The 19,248-nt window shown below is 37.8% G+C and overlaps 1 protein-coding gene across 4 annotated transcripts in view; it reads left to right on the forward strand.

Annotated features, from left to right (window-relative positions):
- LOC135205978 (uncharacterized) overlaps nucleotides 1–19,248 on the forward strand; it is a 143,857-nt gene that overhangs the window by 104,463 nt on the left and 20,146 nt on the right. For 3 of the 4 annotated variants that reach the window (XM_064237175.1, XM_064237168.1, XM_064237154.1), the window contains one exon: nucleotides 16,385–16,536. In XM_064237175.1, coding sequence (XP_064093245.1) covers nucleotides 16,385–16,536 — 152 coding nt within the window. The remainder of the gene's footprint in view (nucleotides 1–16,384; nucleotides 16,537–19,248) is intronic. The other variant, XM_064237160.1, reaches the window with a different exon arrangement.

Here is a 19,248-nt window from a genome sequence, read left to right on the forward strand (position 1 = left end):
CAGAACCAGTAGGCTGGGAGGACTCCAGGCAATTGCCAACCCGCGTTGGTGATCGAGCTGCAGGTCTGGACCAGCGGTCTCCTTTCAGAGAAGCTCTGGACTGAGGACGGTAGTGTTGGTCTCGTGTGTCAGGGGAGCTGCTACGAGCGCTCCTACCCTGTCTACCAGCAGAACCAGTAGGCTGGGAGGACTGCAGGCGATTGCCAACCTGCAGTGGTGATCGAGCTGCAGGGCTGTACCAGCGGTCTCCTTGCGGAGAAGCGCTGGACCAAGGACGGTAGCGTTGGTCTTGTGAGTCAGGGGAGCTGCTACCAGTCATGTGAGCCATCCAGTCCCAGTGGGAACGATGGTCAGGTGACTGGTAGTGTCCACTAATGTGGTGAAAGTGAGCACTGTCCTCTCGACGCGCCATGGTACCAGCTACAGCCGAGGCTGGACCTGGTGACCAGGGGGACCTCTTCCCAGCCTCGCCACGTGAATGGTCTGGTGAGGACATCACGTCAACCTTGGGTACCGGACGATCCCTGCACGAGCGATCGCTGGTCAGGTGAGAGTCACTGAGCAACTCTTACCATCCTTCTGCTCTGTGCCTAGGTCCTGATGGTGACCATACTCAGCAATCCGGACCTTGACTGCACGGTCACCCGTAGGTGACCGTACACTCAGTGACGCTCATGATCGAGCAGCCGAGACGGTTCCCGGTTTGTAGGCGGAACCTCCGGAGCTGGGAGAGGAGGTACCAGCACATTCCCCGGTTTCTTCCCTGAGGAAGGATAGACGGGGGCCCTGTTCCTGGAGGAACAGAAGGACCAGCGGAAGACCCACCTGTCTCACTAGAGTGAGACAGACCCTTAGAAGTCCCTGTGAGAGACTTCTTGGGGCGGGGGGGCACCTCCTTCTTTCGTTTGGGGGGGCCTTGGCAGAAGGTTCTCCCATCGAGGAAGGGGCTGTGGTGGCTGCCGAAGCAGCAGGCCCCAGCGCAACCTGGGAAGGAGGACATGACGGAGCAGCAGTAGAGAAAACGCTTCTTCGAGGAGGGTTACGGAACTCTCACCTGGCAGGCAAAGCATCTGCCACCACCGAGACTGGTCAGTCGCGCGAACATGACCGTCGTTTGGGTGGGGATGAGAGTGCACCTGACAGGAGACAGCTGATACCTTCCTACGACACATCCAAGTCCTCGTCGAGGCTGAAACTTCTCAAGAGGGCTGGATGGGCGGCCTCCACCGGTCTCTGCATATATGTTTGAAAGGAGAGGTGATAAAGGGTTACCCATGGCCATACCAAATATTTATCACCTCTCCTTTCAAACTTATATATAGAATTTTTTGAGAAACAACACCTCCCGAATATCACGCTTGTCCCCTTAAAATGGTACCGATATGTCGATGATATCTTAGTAGTCTTACCTGTTGGTATCGATGTAAATGATTTACTGTCTAATTTGAATAATTTAGTGCCATCCATAAAATTCACTGTTGAAATTGAAAATAACAATGTCATCCCTTTCCTAGATGAATTAATACATAGAGAATCTTTCCAATGCAAATTCAGTAAGACTAAAACACTATTATTATTACCTAGGAAGCTCCTTTTCTCCCTTGCCACATAATATATTCTATGTGCAAGGGAGAAAAGGAGCTTCCTAGGTAATAATAATAGTGTTTTAGTCTTACCACAAACCAAAGCAAACCCTGGACTTTTAAACGAATATTTGAAATTTTGCAACATTGTCCCAGTATATAAGAATACAAACACTGTTAAAAAGTACCTAACAAATAATGTTAAAAATGTAGACAAAACACAAGGATGCATTTACGAAATTCCTTGTCAAGAGTGTAATAAAACATATATAGGTGAAACGATTGATTTTGACAGAAGAAAAAGACAACATCGTGACTCATTAAGGAAAGATGATGAAAACAACGCCCTGTTTCAACATAGACAAAGTAAAAATCATGTGGTTAACCTAGACAAAACGAAAAACATAAAGGTTGTTAATAACACTGAAAAAAGAAAACTTTTAGAATCTATTTTAATCCAAAATGTTGACGCTATGAATATATATGAGAGTAATTTTAAACTGAACCTTTTCTGTAATGCAATTATAACAAAGCATGTAGTTAGTGTAGCTAAGTTGTTAAACAAGATTGGCAAACCACCGTAGGGCAGTTATTCTGATACAACCATATGCTTGTATGTTATTTCTTTTACCTTGACCCTTGTTTTCAGTTTATGTAACTTTTATTTCTCTTTCTGAAAGAGGGAGAGAATGTACTCTTCGAAGCTTAAATAAAAAAAACTTTAAATTTTTTCCAAATTTTAGTGGGCTTCCTACAACATATTAGAACACGGATACGGTGTTTAACTTTGCTATATAATATATTAATTATATTAATATATTATATAATATAATATATATAATATATATATAATTTATATCTTTATACAATCTATTCTATATCTAAGATTGTTTATATTTATATATTATTCATAATATTACTACATGAATATATATATATATATATAGATAATAATATTATAGATATAATATATATATTATATTATAATTTTATATATATATAATATATATATAGATTATATATTATCTTATATCTATATATATATATATCTAATAGATATATATATAATATATATAGGTATTTAATATATGATATATATATATATATTAGTATATATATATAATATAATTATCTACATATATATATATATATATAATTATACTTTATGGCATAGTTTTTCTCTTATATACAATTTTCGTTAAAAGCAATTGCTTTGTGGTATCAATAAGTTTCTTGCAGGTATCTTCATACCGACGAAGTTTTTTCCGATTCTCGTTCGTCAATTTCTGGTGAAAAATACGCAGACTTCCTGCTTCCATTTATTGAATTTTGTCGCAACAGCAGTTTCGCCTTATGGCATTATCATGCGACTACTGACTTACAATCTGGCCTTTCGGCCTATTTATTTCATCGTGTGGGAAGTATGAACTTGAGGTATGGGTACTGGTTAGTCTAGGGATTAACAGCTTAACGGTGTTGTTTTGGATACAAAGAACATAAGGACATATGTACTGCGACAGTAAAAGTGAAAGTTTAAACAGTGGTTAAATAAATATTCTAAATACAATGCCATGTGCTAGTGTTTCCTTAAATGTATGTTTAAAATTTAAAATGTTAAATGTTGGTCTTAAATAAAATATTACAAAAATTACATTCAGGAATAAAAATGAATATAGAAATCTAAATACAGGAATACAAAAATATTTTTTAGCATGTATAAAGGTAAAAGTCAGATAATTTCTGTTTATACATAAATGTGTATAATTTAAATTTGAGTGATTTAGAGCGTTTTATGTGAGTATGTGTGTGTGTGTGTGTGTGTGTCCAAATGGTCTATGTTGGTTAATGGCTGCAGATTCGTGTTGGGCAGGGTCTCAGCGACCTGAGCAAGAATGTTACTTGGGTCTTGCTGGGTCCTCTCATGTCTTCTAAGGGGTGGATGTGCTCGGTGGGTTGGGGCGCGCTGTCTGGTCCCTGCTGGCCTTCACACACAGCTCATCATGGAGAGACATACATCAACAGCCCACTAAATGAACAACAAAAAGCATGTGACCTCCTTGAGTTAGAGGAGAGGAAATACAGACAGGTGGTTACAACGAGGCACAACAAGAAGCTACTCATCCTTCATGGGGGCCCCGTGAGAAGTGAGGAACACAAAGATGGCTTCGTCAACCTGGCTGGAATCGACCTTAGCCCCCATCAAAGGTCCCTCCTGAACCTGGGTCTGCAGTGCCACTATGCCAAGAAACCACACACCGAAGCCAAGAGAATAGAAATGGAGGCACTTATAGATCGACTTTTACAACGCCGAGATGATGGTAAGCTAGAACTAACACCTACTGTCATTGATGAACTTGTTGGAGAAGCAGGACGGTAGAGAGGACATTTCCGAAGCCAATTAATCACCAAGATGAGGGAAGCCGCTAAAGAACTACATAGCAACCCAGACATCATCATACGGAAAGGTGACAAATCATCAGTCTACGTAGTGATGAGAAGTGATTATTTTGAAAAGATGGATGGGATCCTCCTGGAAACTTCCAAATTCCAACGTTTAACAAAAGACCCCACCGAGGACCTCAGAAAGAAAGTGTCAAGGCTTTTGACTAGTGCCAACAATCAGCAAGACATCGTAAAATTCCCTAAAGTAAAAGGAGACTATGGGCCCGGTTACTGCTACGGGACAGTGAAAACGCACAAGGCAGGCAACCCCCTAAGGACCATCATCTCTCAGATGACATCGCCAACCTATAGGATAGCGAAGGTCCTGAATGATTTGCTGGTACCTTACATACACGGTGCATATTTACTGAAATCAGCAGTGGAGTTTATTGATCTCCTACAGGAAAGGACCAGAAGACGATATTGCCTTACTCGACGTTGAGAGTTTGCTTACGAATGTTCCCGTCGAAGAAACAATCAACATCATCCTCGATCGTGTATACAGGTCCAAGAAGAACCCGATGCCCATTTCCGAAGATGTCCTCCGAGATATGCTGAAGGCTAGTACTACGGAGGCCCCTTTCCTCTCTCATCAGACGGAGTCGCCATGGGATCCCCACTAGGGGTTCTTTTTGCAAATATGTACATGGCCACCGTTGAAGAAAGGACCTTTAGAGAACATCAAAAACCTAGGATTTATGGGCGGTACATCGACGATATATTCGTCACAATAAAAGAACCTGACGATGCCAGAAAACTAGCAGATGCCCTGAAAAGAAACTCAGTGCTCAACTTCACCACAGAGCACAGCCAGCAGAAGACTTTGCCATTTCTTGATGTCCTGGTAAAACAACAAGAAGGACAGTTTAAGACAACCGTTTATACGAAAGTAACGAACGCTGGCCATTGCTTGAACGCACGCGGGGAATGCCCGGACGCAAACAAAAAGTCTGTCATGAGTGTGTATGTCAACAGAGCCTTCACACACAGCTCATCATGGAGAGACATATATAACGAACTCGATCGAATTCGCCAATTGCTGACAAACAACAGCAAAAAAAAAGAAAATGGACGAATTTTACCAACCCAACACGATGACGAAAAACGAGGAGAACGTGATTATTTACCATCGTGTACATTATGGGTCTGCATACAAGGAGGATTGGTGCACACTAAGCGGGATAATAAACAGAGGCGTAACCCCAATAGCCCCTTACCACAAAATAAGCCTCAGGATATATAATAAGCCCAACCTTGTAGCAGCCCAAATAATGAAGAACAGCACCGCTCCGGGGGGACTGAAGGAGATGTGCACGAACGTAGTTTACAAATCTACTGGCTCATAGAAATCAAGGGGCCATCCATCAACATTACATAGATGTTCATGACAGGAAGCCATCTCTACAAGAGCTCATAGAAGGCACCCAGGTCGTGCACAGAGAAGACAATTATGGCCGCTTCTTAATAGCCGAAGCGGTGAGCATCGCTATTCAGAAGCCGACCTTGAAAGTCCAACAAGAATCTGACCATATACTCCCCTCCAGAAGGAGAAGGAATGAATACACAAGCCAACAGGGACCAGACAGCGTGCCCGGTGGGTTGGGGCACGCTGTCTGGAATTAATATATTAATATATTTTCATATATGCTTAACCGAAGGGGAATTTTATTAGGCAATAATAGAATTGTCAGGGCCCGGGCACGAACCCAGGACACCATACAAATCCAGGAACGTCCGTGAAGCTATTTACCCACTCCACCACCGCAAGAGGCTATAAGTTAATGCCGTCTCTCACCCTCATATACCTTTCGCGCTCAGGTATTCGCTGATTTGGAGCCAGCATTAATTCCGAGGTAGAGTTAATTAGATATTAAAGGACATTTGTAGCTCGATGTATGTATATGAATCACGGTAATGTGATATGACTTATATAATGGTTACGTGCTGTCATAAGCACTACAACACTACCGAGGTCGAGGTGGGTTAATGCTGGCTCCAAATCAGCGAATACCTGAGCGCAAAAGGTATTTGAGGGTGAGAGACGGCATTAACTTATAGCCTCGTGCTGCGGTGTAGTGGGTTAATAGCTTCACTGACGTTCCTGGATTTGTATGGTGTCCTGGGTTCATCCCTCGGGCGCCGACAATTCTATTATGACCTAATAAGCATATATGAAAATATATTAATTCTGAAGTAGAGTGAATTAGATATTAAAGGACATTTGTAGGTCGATGTATGTATATGAATCACGGTAATGTGATATGACTTATATAATGGTTACTTGCTGTCATAAGCACTACAACACTACCGAGGTCGAGGTGGGTTAATGCTGGCTCCAAATCAGCGAATACCTGAGCGCGAAAGGTATTTGAGGGTGAGAGACGGCATTAACTTATAGCCTCTTGCAGTGGTAGAGTGGGTAAATAGCTTCACTGATGTTCCTGGAATTGTATGGTGTCCTGGGTTTGCGCCCGGGCACCGACAATTCTATTATCGCCTAATAAAATTCCCCTTCGGTTAAGCATATATGAAAATATATTATTTCTGAGGTAGAGTGAATTAGATATTAAAGGACATTTGTATTATATACTACATATATATATATATATATATATATATATGTATATTATATATAGTATATATATATATATATATATATATATATATATATATATATATATATATGATATATATATATTATATAATTTATATATCTATATATATATATATATATATATATATGTATATATATATATATATATATATATATATATATATATATATATGTATGTATGTATATATGTATGTTTGTGTATGTATATATGTATTATATGTATATATGTATTCAAACTTAAGGTTTTATTTTGGTGTCTGAGTATATGAGAAGTTCATAGAGTGTATAACAGCACTGAAAATCTTGAATCCCGAATATGTTAATCAAATCATAAAAATAAGGCAGCTTTGTCGACTAAATTCTGCCCTTGAACTTTCTCTCTTACCCACCTTTACCTTGCATATCACTCAGGTGTGGAAATCAAAGGAAAATAGCCAGGGGCATTTTATTGTCTTCAAAACAACTCGAAGCAGCTCCAAACATTCCTTCCCTTGAATGTAATTTGGAGCCATGTCAATAAATATATAGCACAGGAAGTAAGGATCATGTTGTTTAATATGTACATGAAGTGTTGAGTAAAAATGATATATAACTATGGCTATAAAAAATGGAAATGACTGCTATTGTGGATGAATGGAAAGTAATATGCATATGGTATACTTCTGTCCCTTAAGCTTTTAATCCCAGTTGGACATAAACATCCATCTCTCTTGGAATGTTTACTGGCTGGTCCCCAAGTCTGACTTGGTCGGCTAGCCCTTAAACGCCGAGCCGGTATTTCCGAAAGTGTCTCCCGTATGCCGGCGGCGTTCAGAAGTGAGTGCCGAAGAGGAAAAAGTTTAAAAAAAAAATCACAGCACACTTAGTTTTCAAGATTAAGAGTTCATTATTGGCTCCTTTTTTGTCATTGCCTGAAGTTTAGTATGCAACCATCAGAAATGAAAATAATATCATTATCATATATAAATACTGGAATATATGACAGCACAAAAAAAAGATTTCATATATAATTGTATACAAATCGCTCTGTGAGCAAAACGGTTAAAGCTAATGAGTTAATTTTATTCGTTGTATTGGACACTAAATTGCGATGATTTTGGTATATAACAAATTGTAAAACGATCAAAGCAACACAGAGAAAATATTATCACAATATGATGCATGAATTTATAACGTGCGGACGAAAAAAAAAGTTGTTTTCAAAAGTTCACCATAAATCAAAATATTGTGCTAGAGACTTCCCGTTTGTTGCAAAATGAAGGTCATTGATTGAATATTACTAGACTGTAAGTGTTGTAGATTACAATTGCAGTTTTCGACCATTTCATTTCGGTCGAGTTAAAGTTGACCGAAGGTCGAATTTTTTCTATTTATCGTTATTTATATGAAAATATTTCAAAACTGATAAAAACTACAACCATGAGTTATTTTTTGTTGTATTCTACATGAAATTGCACACATTTTCATATATAAAACTTTATGTAACGGCTCATATAAAACAGTGCAAACATTACGACAATCCGACGAAAGAATTTCTGATTTTTTTGGTAGAGTTACCGTGCGGACGTAAGGAAAAAGTTTTTTCAAAAATTCACCATAAATCGAAATATTGTGCTAGAGACTTCCAATTTGTTCCAAAATGAAGATAGATGATTGAATATTACTAGAATGTAAGAGATTTAGCTTACAATTGCGTTTTTTGACCATTTCGGTCGAGTCAAAGTTGACCAAAGGTTGAAATTTTGGCACTTATCGTTATTTATATGAAACTATTTCAAAACTGATAAAAGCTACAACCATGAGTAGTTTTTGGTTGTATTCTACATGAAATTGCGCACATTTTCATATATAAAACTTTATGTAACGGCTAATATAAAATGGCGCAAACATTACGACAATCCGACGAAAGAATTTCTGATTTTTTGGTAGAGTTACTGCGTGGACGTAAGGAAAATGTTTTTTTCAAAAATTCACCATGAATCGAAATATTGTGCTAGAGACTTCCAATTTGTTGCCAAATGAAGGTAAATGATTGAGTATTACTAGAATATAAGATTTTTAGCTTACAATGGCGGTTTTTGACCATTTCGGTCGAGTCAAAGTTGACCAAAGGTTGACATTTTGGCACTTATCATTATTTATAGGAAAATATTTCAAAACTGATAAAAGTTACAACCATGGATTGATTTTTGTTGTAATCTACATAAAATTGCGCTCATTTTCATATATAAAACTTTATGTAACGGCTAATATAAAACGGTGTAAAAATTACAACAAAGTGACAAAATAATTTCTGAGATGTGTCGCTGATGCTTTTTAGTGTGAGAAGAAAGAAATTCGTGCATGCGCGCCTGGGTAACGCTTGTAAACAAAATAACAGCTTGATCCGTGATTCAAAATTTTTCACGAAGTAGGCCTATAACTATTTTTCAGCGAATATTTAAAAAACTTTTTAGCGTCGACGTATTTTACATCAATTAAGCACCCGACAGACAATTTTCGTCGACGTAAAATATGTCCAATAGGCGTTTAATTAAGGGCTAGGAGTTCCTAGAGATCATGTTTTTCCAGGTATCATAACCTTGAATTTTTGTAGGGTGCAATTTCCTTTCATCACAAACGAATTGTACCTAGTTGGTCGAAGGGTAATGACTATATCATAATTTAATGAGAATTAAAAAATGCTACAATGACATTTAACAAATCAGAAATGTGCATGTTTAAAAACAAAGTTGGGTTATTTCACGAGAGAGAGAGAGAGAGAGAGAGAGAGAGAGACGAGAAGGAGGAGAGGAGAGGAGAGAGCGGAGGACTGTAAACCAAACCAGGAAAAACCAGAAGAGGGAGAAAAGGATTGGGGGGGGGGGGGGGGGGGGGGGGGGGGGGGGGGGGGGGGGGGGGGGGGGGGGGGGGGGGGGGGGGGGGGGGGGGGGGGGGCTCTGAACAAATTTGGTAAGGAGATTATATAATATAAAATATTATATAAATAATCTTCATTTGGATTTGTACCTTCTTTTTATAAGTTTTAGGTTTCTGTTTCTCTTTATCGTTAATTCCTTTATGAACATTCCAATCTTCAATTGTCTCAAGTTTAATAGCCTTTTTAAGATATTAGAGAGGGAATTTTTACCCAAATTACTTAGTTCAACATTATAAAAATAAGTTATTATTGCAATTAGGAAAAGGTTTAGTACTTACATGATATAAACATTGAACATTATCTATTATATATATATATATATATATATAATATATATATATATTATATATATATATATATTTGTTGAAAAAATATGCAGTTACATATAATTTTACCCGCAAATTTAACTGAACAAAATATATTAAAGTACAAAAGGAATTACAAAACACTAGAATATATAGTTTGACAGAAAATAAAAGGGAATTTCAATGAATAATTACAGAATTAAATGTGTTACTTTTTGTTATTGTGTCAACAATAACAAAAAGGAGATACAACAGATAACCAAAATAAGCTATTTATTGCTATAGAAGCCATTGTGGTTGTGACATTTGAAGAACTACAGGCATTTACAGAAGAAACCGGACTTGTATTGGGAAACATGCCATCAAGGGAGCTTTCACTGACGACTTGGCTCAAAATAGTTAGTGTGAGAGGCAACAGCGGTGTCATTACTTGCATGGGTGTTGACGACCCAGGAAAAGAGCCTGCCCAAGATGACAGACGTTCCCCTTGAACCATGGCTATCTGCTGGGGTAACAGGAGGTAAAGTTGCTTGTGTTTCGATTTTGAACTGAACAAGACTGTCGAAGGCACAGGCCGAGGCGTGAAAGATGTTGAAGGTTGAGGATCAGGCGTGGCAGATATGGACGGAGGATAAATAGGCGAGGACAATTCTCTGCATTTCCTGAACGCATCTTGCGTATGTGGAAAGAGTTTAAAAGGCTTGAAATCTCTCCGTTTCATTGCTTCTTCAGCTTCAGACAAAGAAACACTAGTTCCATCCGCAAGTAGGAAACAAAGATTGGATCAATTTCATCAAAATACTTCAGGAGACTCTTGAAATAGAGAGTCCATGAATTCTGTGTGGGGGGGTCTGGTTCATTGGCCCGCTCCATGATACTCTGCCTGGCCACCACAGCCTGTGCAAACACCTAAAAACAAAGAAAATAACAAAAAATTAGTCATCACACACAAGTAATATAATATTTAATTGGAAAAATAAATGGCAGCACTGATCACAATAAATTACATTATATGATTAGTATTAATTTTGCATTGTGGAAATTTGAAGACATTTGTTACAAATTATTGTGTTCAAAATGTTGCTAGTGGATATTAAAAATTGTAGTTTTTTAGGTTGAAATAAAAAATAACACAATATGCAAATTAATGAAATATTTACCTTGTCAAGGGCAACAGCTTCAGTCTGGGTGGCAAGCTTCTTCCGTTTCACCTGCTGCTCCTCAATGGCAGGGATGATGGTTACATCATCACCACCAATATCAATATCTACTACGGCAGTGGCAAGGGTATCAGGATCAGCAGCGGACTGTAGAGAAACAAAAATGGAAATTCATTAATGAATTTGGAAACAACATATATGGAACATGAAAATATTTTATATTATGTACTTAATCAGGGAAAAAAACAACAACATATGAAACAAATACAGGGAAGTACTTACCTGTTTTAAGCCAAGTGTCTTTGGTTTTTTCTGATGGACAATGTGTTTTCCGAAAAAGTGGAATGTCTTCAGGATCCACTTTTCCCTTTTTGTCAGGCCTACAACTGCTGCCTGGCCACTTTTGGTCATAGTCAACCTGCCATACCGTGTTCTCATGGATTTGAGCCATGTGCGAGCTGCACTCCAGTCATGGGTAGTCTCAAGGAATGGGCCTTTTCTTCCAAAAGGCACATCTTCGCCACATCCTTGAATTCTGCCATGCCCCTGTCATAGTGGAAGGGGTGCTGCTGCAGCCATTCCCCTACATTGCCTCCTGGGAGTTTGACAGGAAGACGCATGGAGTTTTCTTCCTACGTAGGCCATGTTCAGAGCCATCGCCGACCCTCTCAGCATCTGTCTTAGACTCCTCCTCATCGCCAAGGCTATCCAACTCTGAGTGAGATTCCACAAGAGTTCGTTCCTCCTCAACATCTGTTTGGTCTATTGATGCCGAGACGAAGAATCTTCGCTACCAAGGAACTGACGGGGGTCATCTAAGCAATGCCTGGGGGTGGCTGCTGAAGATGTAGAGGGCTCCGCTGTGTCCTTGTAAGCCTTCTTCCACATCACCTTCACAACGTTTTGGGACATGATGGTCCAATAAAAGTCAGTGAGGAAGTACTGAGTGTCTCAAAAGCCTTTTATGGCTGGGAACGCACGTGTCACAATGTGGCTACTGCGCACCCCTTAAGCGCAGGTTGAGGGATTGTCAATTACATCATGTACATCAAAACAGACACTGTACGTTGAAATTACTACTGACATCTGATGTAATCACATTACGTACGTCGAAAGAGCATTACGACTCTTGTACATCGAAAGAGCTCTCAGGTACATCGGCATGACATGGAGACTTTAGACAGTTTTCATAGCTTGACTGTGACAACTATGTGCAGCATATAGTTGTCGCAATCACTTGGCAGACATCATGAAACTGGGCGACTGTGTGAGCGCACGTGAAGATTTGAGTGTAATTCAGTCGTAATTCAGTTGTAATTCGGCTTTTACGATGTACATGGCCTCGAATCACTAATGTGTGATCCAGGCTTATAGTATGTACAGAATGATGCCATAGGCCAAAGAAAACATACATGTCTGAATGATAGGGGATACTTAAGAGTAACAAATGTAGGCTGGTACTTAATTTTGGACCCTGGCTGAAAAATTTTGCAACATGACTTTAAAATGATACTAGGGTGTTATGGGATGATATCCTGAGGTATAATTTTATTTAAACTGTAAAGTTTGGGTATTTACTGTTAAAACAGGCAGTTATAACCATTTTAGAAGTGTTATATATAGCCTACTTCAGAGTATAAGTAGCAGAAGAGTACTGCAATGTAAGGTTACTTTTGGTGTTATGTGATGATGGTTTAGGATATATTTTTGTTTGAAATGATATTAGATTGTTTCAGTATGATAATATAAGATATATTTGTGTTTGAACTATCAAATTAAGCAGCAAAATGTTAGAATAGGCAATATAAGCGTTTTACTTTAAGGGGTAAAAGGTATATGGCAGTTATATGCCAGTTATAAGCATTTTTAGAAGGGGTTTTTGCATTTCCGTTGTAGGTTTTGGAACCTATTTTTGCATAGAAAATGGCCACACCAGAGATTCAGCTTCACAATTGGGCTTAGGCTTAAGCTCTTGTTTAGAAGCTCTTTAACTAGGCTGTAATCTGTTAAAAGGTTGCCTGTGGTTACGTTTCTACCAGTATTTTCAATGGTTGTTGTTAGGTCACAAACAACTCTTTGTGGTTGCCCTCTTTCAGCTTTTCCATCAATTTTTCCAACAAACTCGAGTATTTAGATGGAAAGCATTTGTTACATCTGCCATCACTCATATTTCTATACCATACTTAGTAGGTTTACTTGGCATGTACACCATGAATTTACATCTTCCTCTAAATGGTAGAAAAGTGTATAATTATTGTTTGAAACTGTTAATTACTGTTAGGGTTTAATTGGACAGTTTATGTATAAAGGTATTTCTGTTGTTGTGGGTTATTAAGGAAGAGGTGTAAATGACCGTTTATGACTAGTTGAGTTTGTATATTACTTGTTGTCGATTGTCAATGATTATTTAAGATGTTCTCTTGGAGAGTGAGGAGTATGTGTGGTTAGTTGAAGTCAAGCCCTGTAGGACATTATTACCTCTCCACCAAAGGATCGTTGTGTGTCTGTATCCATTATATATATATCATTTTTTAAGTAAAGAAGAAAAAACCAAGTCTGTGTTTCTTTACTGCCACAAGCTATCTAGGCAGTATGGAGAGTAACTTCGACTTGAAACTGATCCCTGAGTATGATGGCAGAAACGCACAATCTGTTATGGAGTGGCTGGAGAAGTTGGAGCTGGTTTGCAAGCTTCGGAAAGTTGATGACGTGGCCAGTGTGATTCCTCTGCGGCTTACAGGTGGTGCCTTTGCAGTGTACTTACAGTTACCCACAGCAGATAGGAAGAAGGTTGACAAGGTGAAAGAAGCATTGTTGGCTGCGTTTGCTGTTGATCCCTATGTAGCCTATGAACAGTTTGTCAGTAGGAAGTTGCACAGTGGAGAGGCACCGGATGTCTACTTAGCTGAGCTACGTCGACTCGGATCCCTGTTTGGAGGAATTTCTGAAAAAGCTCTTGCATGTGCTTTTGTAGCTGGACTTCCAGAGAGAGTTCGTCAGCTGTTGAAGTCAATGGAGTTCCACGCCATGTTAGAGATCTTCGTTCGTGTTCTTCACAAGGATTGATATTGAGTGAGGAAACTACTGATGCTGAGGATGAGGAGCTTCTTATACAGCTTCCTGTTCATGAAGATGAGGGGGAAGAGGAAGATTCAGGCACTGTTGCTGAGTGCAACGCGATTCCAAGACATTCAACAAGAGTTAGAAGAGCTGGAGTTTGTAATATATGTGAATGTAATTCAGGGGGGAGTGTATAATTATTGTTTGAAACTGTTAATTACTGTTTGGGTTTAATTGGACAGTTTATGTATAAAGGTATTTCTGTTGTTGTGGGTTATTAAGGAAGAGGTGTAAATGACCGTTTATGACTAGTTGAGTTTGTATATTACTTGTTGTCGATTGTCAATGATTATTTAAGATGTTCTCTTGGAGAGTGAGGAGTATGTGTGGTTAGTTGAAGTCAAGCCCTGTAGGACATTATTACCTCTCCACCAAAGGATCGTTGTGTGTCTGTATCCATTATATATATATCATTTTTTAAGTAAAGAAGAAAAAACCAAGTCTGTGTTTCTTTACTGCCACAAAAAGACTCTTCAATAATTACATATTCACTAGCTCTGTAATTGACTTGACATGACCCAACAAATTTCTGGAAAACGTCATATATAGGTGCAAGACGTCCATGTGCACCATTCTATCGTTCGTTTCGAGTGTTCAGGTTATCAAATCTTATATATCTTTTTATTTGTAGGAAACGAACTCGACTCATGGTAGCACGACTGATAGGAGGCTTAGTCTTGGTACAAAATAGCTCATCAATGTGACTAGAATTATCCCTGTCGATTCCGCATCTAATGTGAAGTTCAATTCAACTCATAAGTTCTACTGCATTCATGTCCATCCATACACATTACATCCTCTTTGATTAGTTGCTTCAAGAATTGCTTCAATTATTCCATCCGTTATGAAAAAGTTAAAAGCAGCAAGTTCACTGTGTGACGGAAATGCACTGTGAGGACCAGCTTTTTCACAATGTTTTGCTGTGACATCCTTCCAATTCTTGGACATTCTGTATACCACTTTGTTGCTTTGTCTTTCCCTGACTTATAGATATAACGAGACTCCATTTCCACTCACATTCATCATCATCGTCATCATCATCAGTCTCTTTATCATCATCACTTGAAGAAAGTATTTGTTGTTCAAAGAAACTGGCGTCAGATATATCACTACACATATCAATATCATCATCAGATGGGAGAGGAACTTCGTCATTTCTCCCTCCTGCCCCATAGAACAGGCTCACTGGCACAGCCATGATGAATAATATGAAGAATATAATAAAATGTAAAAAGAAATCCATCTCACACGGATTGTCATGTGGGGTCTAGTGACCACAGTGAAGTTTGCTGTGGCACTGTTCTCCAACTAGACAATTTTACATAACGAAAATTTGTGTACTTGTATGGTGAACAAGGACAAACAAAGTCTGGAAAGAAAACTATTCTAAAACAATAATTAGCAAATTGGCAACAATTAAAAAATTCTGTGGTGACATTTTGACCCCCCCATGGCATACGAAGGGTTAAATGAGTATTTGAAATAATTTAACAGAGTGGAAACTTCTAGAATATGAAGAATAATTGGAGTTTCAATTAAAATTCGTTTATATGAGTATTTGAAATGATTTAACAGACTAGTAACTTGTAGAATATGAAGAATAATTGGAGTGTCAATTAAAATTCTTTTATTGAGTATTTGGAATAATTTAACAGATTGACAACTTCCAGAATATGAAGAATAATTGGAGTTTCAATTAATATTCGTTTATGTGAGTATTTGCAATAATTTAACACATTGGCAACTAATAGAATATGAAGAATGACTGGAATGTCAATTAAAATTCGTTTATTGAGTATTTGTAATAATTCAACAGAGTGGCAACTTGAAGAATATGAGGAATAATTGGAGTTTCAATTAAAATTCGTTTATTGAGTATTTTTAATAATTTAACAGATTGGCAACTTGAATAATATGAAGAATAATTGGAGTTTCAATTAAAATTCGTTTATTGAGTGTTTGAAATAATTAAACAGATTGGCAAATTGAAGAATGTGAAGAATAATTAGTTTCAATTAAAATTCGTTTATATGAGTATTTGTAATAATTTAACAGATTGGCAACTAATAGAATATGAGAAATACTTGGAGTTTCAATTAAAATTCGTTTAAATGAGTATTTGGAATATTTAAACAGATTGGCAACTTGTAAAATATATGCAATCAAACTATCACAAGGGTAAATGATGCCCTTTTTAATTAAATTAAGGTATTTAATACTAATTAAGTTTAATATTACAGCTGGTGATGGAGTCTTCTTGATACGACCCTCCACTCGCTCAAGTGATCCTCTCACTCTTTGTGTGCAGTACGGTGGCAGAACATACAATATCAATATAAGGAGGCGAAATGATGCTCTTTATGCACTGGGAACAGAAAAAGTAAATGAGATGGTGAGAACAGTATTATGTTTTATCATTCTTGAAACCTGGTGGATATTAAAGTTATTTGTGCGTTTCCAATCACAGTTGACATTATTAAACAAAACAACCCTTCAGTGGGTGCACGATGAGATCTGTATTAAAATACTACAGAGCTCATTACAAAAGCATAAGCAGAACTTATGGGGCTATTGTATCTTACATTCAGTCACATCCACCAACCTATTTTGGTCCTTTCAGCTCTGTTTTTACTGTCTTTCCGTTTTATGTAATGCCTTACAGTATATGAGTGATTGGAGCTACCTAGCCATTTCATTATAAAATGCATTTGCTTATATAGATATACTATGTTCAGAAATTATTATTATTATTATTATTATTATTATTATTATTATTATTATTATTATTATTATTATTATTATTATTATAATCATTACCTTGCTAGGTTGTTATCTTAGAGTCTGGGCCTAGGTTGCAACCTGCCTCCTGTGGATCTAATCCTCACTACCCTGTTTTTGTTAGAATTCCAACAGTCTCATAGCTATTTTTGCTATGGCCTGGCCAGCAGTTCATTTCTCTGGAGCATGACTGGTTCGAGGTTTGTGTATCCAGTCTTTTCAAGGTCCCTCTTGAGGGCCTATGGAATTACTTCTAGTATTCCGGGAGTGATAGGTACTAGTTCCACTTCAGTTTGCCCATTCTCCATATTTCAATCTTTAGATCTTTGTACTTCTCTGTGTTTTCTCTTTCTTTGTCCTCAACTTTTGTGTCTTGTGTTATTGCTGCATCTTTTAAGGCTGCGATACTTTCTGGGTATCATCATTTACCAGGTCTTGTTCTGGTCTAATGAGCCTGCATCTCGCGGTCGGTCATTCCTGACATTGAAGTCCCACATTATCTGGATTTTTGCTTCCATCCTTAATATTATTTTATTGCACTGCTTGCTTGTGCAGGATAGACTAGTTCTTGGCAGATCTTCCAATGCAAGGTCATGGTAGCTGTCATTCTTCTATTGTATTCATTTTGAGCTAATGCTGGGCATTCATATTTTATGTGGTAGATATTTCCAAATTCAGGTTGCATTTGCAGAACATTTATGGTGATGATACTTAGTCATCCATTTTATTTTGTACATATCGCATATGTAGTGCTTGCTCTTATGCTGTCATCTCCTCCAGTCAACTATTGGCAACAACCATCTCCTTTGGTATTGGCCCTGCATGTTTGTTCTCCCACTTTTCTTTCTTCTCGCTGGTGATCCTTTCCTTACATTCATCTGGCTATTTGAAGGCAGAGATAAGTTTTTCATACCAAGCTGTTGTCAACCACTCATATTCTCTATTTTGTTAGATTATTATTACTATAAAACTAGTTTAACCAGACCACTGAGCTAACTTTCAGCTCTCATAGAACAAAATGCCAGGTCTAGGCCTGAGGCCAAAGCACTGGGACTAAATGGGTCATTCAGTATGATGCTGAATAAATTAAAATTAAACTATAAACTGCACAAAGGCATATGCTTTCATGCTGGAACACACACACACTGTAAATATATTTGTTCATGCTTCCATAAGTATATACCAAAAAGGTATAATAGATTCAGTATTTTAAAATTCTGTTTTAAATTTCATTAAACGCTCTAAGGATTTCGTGCTCTTATTATATGCTTAGTATTATAATTTATTAATTAAATCACAGTTCTGCATAAACACTGAAAATGCAAAAGATTCTGACAAAACTTCCTTTATTGATTTATTTTAAAAAGTTGACAGTTGCTGCTGGTCATACTTTGGACACTAGCACGACATGTCTGACGTTTATCAAAGACCAAACACTCTGAGCACTTAGGAGCAGGGCCACGTGGGCTGCTCATTAAGTACCCATGTACAGACAAGTATGGCCTATACGGAGGTGTGGAAGGATTACTTGTGTATGCCTCTCTCTCTCTCTCTGATGTAATGAACTCCTTTTCCTGATATCAGGTTTTATTTGTTCTAATTTGTTATTTTCAGGTTATTTATTCCATATATTTTGCCATTTATTTACAATGATTGTTTTTATATATCTTATATAGTCACTAATAGAGATGTTAATATTTGCTCTTATCATGTGGACTGCTTCTTTAGCTGCTTTATCATTCTCTCCGTTTCCTTTTATCCTTACATGGGTGGGGATCCAACATATTTCAATAGTTTTTCCATTATTATAGAACTTATGGAATGAAAACTTAATGTGCTGTACAATTTCATTTTTTTATTGTAACTGGAGTCGCTATAAATCACAAAATTATTAAATGAGTGTTCTTTGATCACTTTTATTGTAGATGTTAGTGTACATAGCTCAGCTGTAAATACTGAGTCATTATTGGGAAGAGAGGCCTGATAGGTTTTGTCTTGGGACAATGCAGCAAATTCCACTCCGTGCTCTGATTTAGATCCATCTATACACATTGCATATTGTGGACCTTTTTTTCTTCAATCTCTTAGACCCAATCATTATTTTGTTGGTGGATCATTTGTCTGAATTCTTAGAGCACTTTTCATTGTTTTGCCAATTGATATACTATGATTTCTGGTTTACGACTGCTTTAATAATGGGTAACTCAAAACCAACAGATGAGATCCATTCATCTATTTTTGTTATAGTTTTAATCATTATTCGTTCAGCATGTTTTATTCAATGCGCTGAACAATATATGTAAAATCATCCATATACAGGTTACTT

This window comes from Macrobrachium nipponense, chromosome 11 (genome assembly GCF_015104395.2).
Source record: "Macrobrachium nipponense isolate FS-2020 chromosome 11, ASM1510439v2, whole genome shotgun sequence".
Classification (NCBI taxonomy): domain Eukaryota; kingdom Metazoa; phylum Arthropoda; class Malacostraca; order Decapoda; family Palaemonidae; genus Macrobrachium; species Macrobrachium nipponense.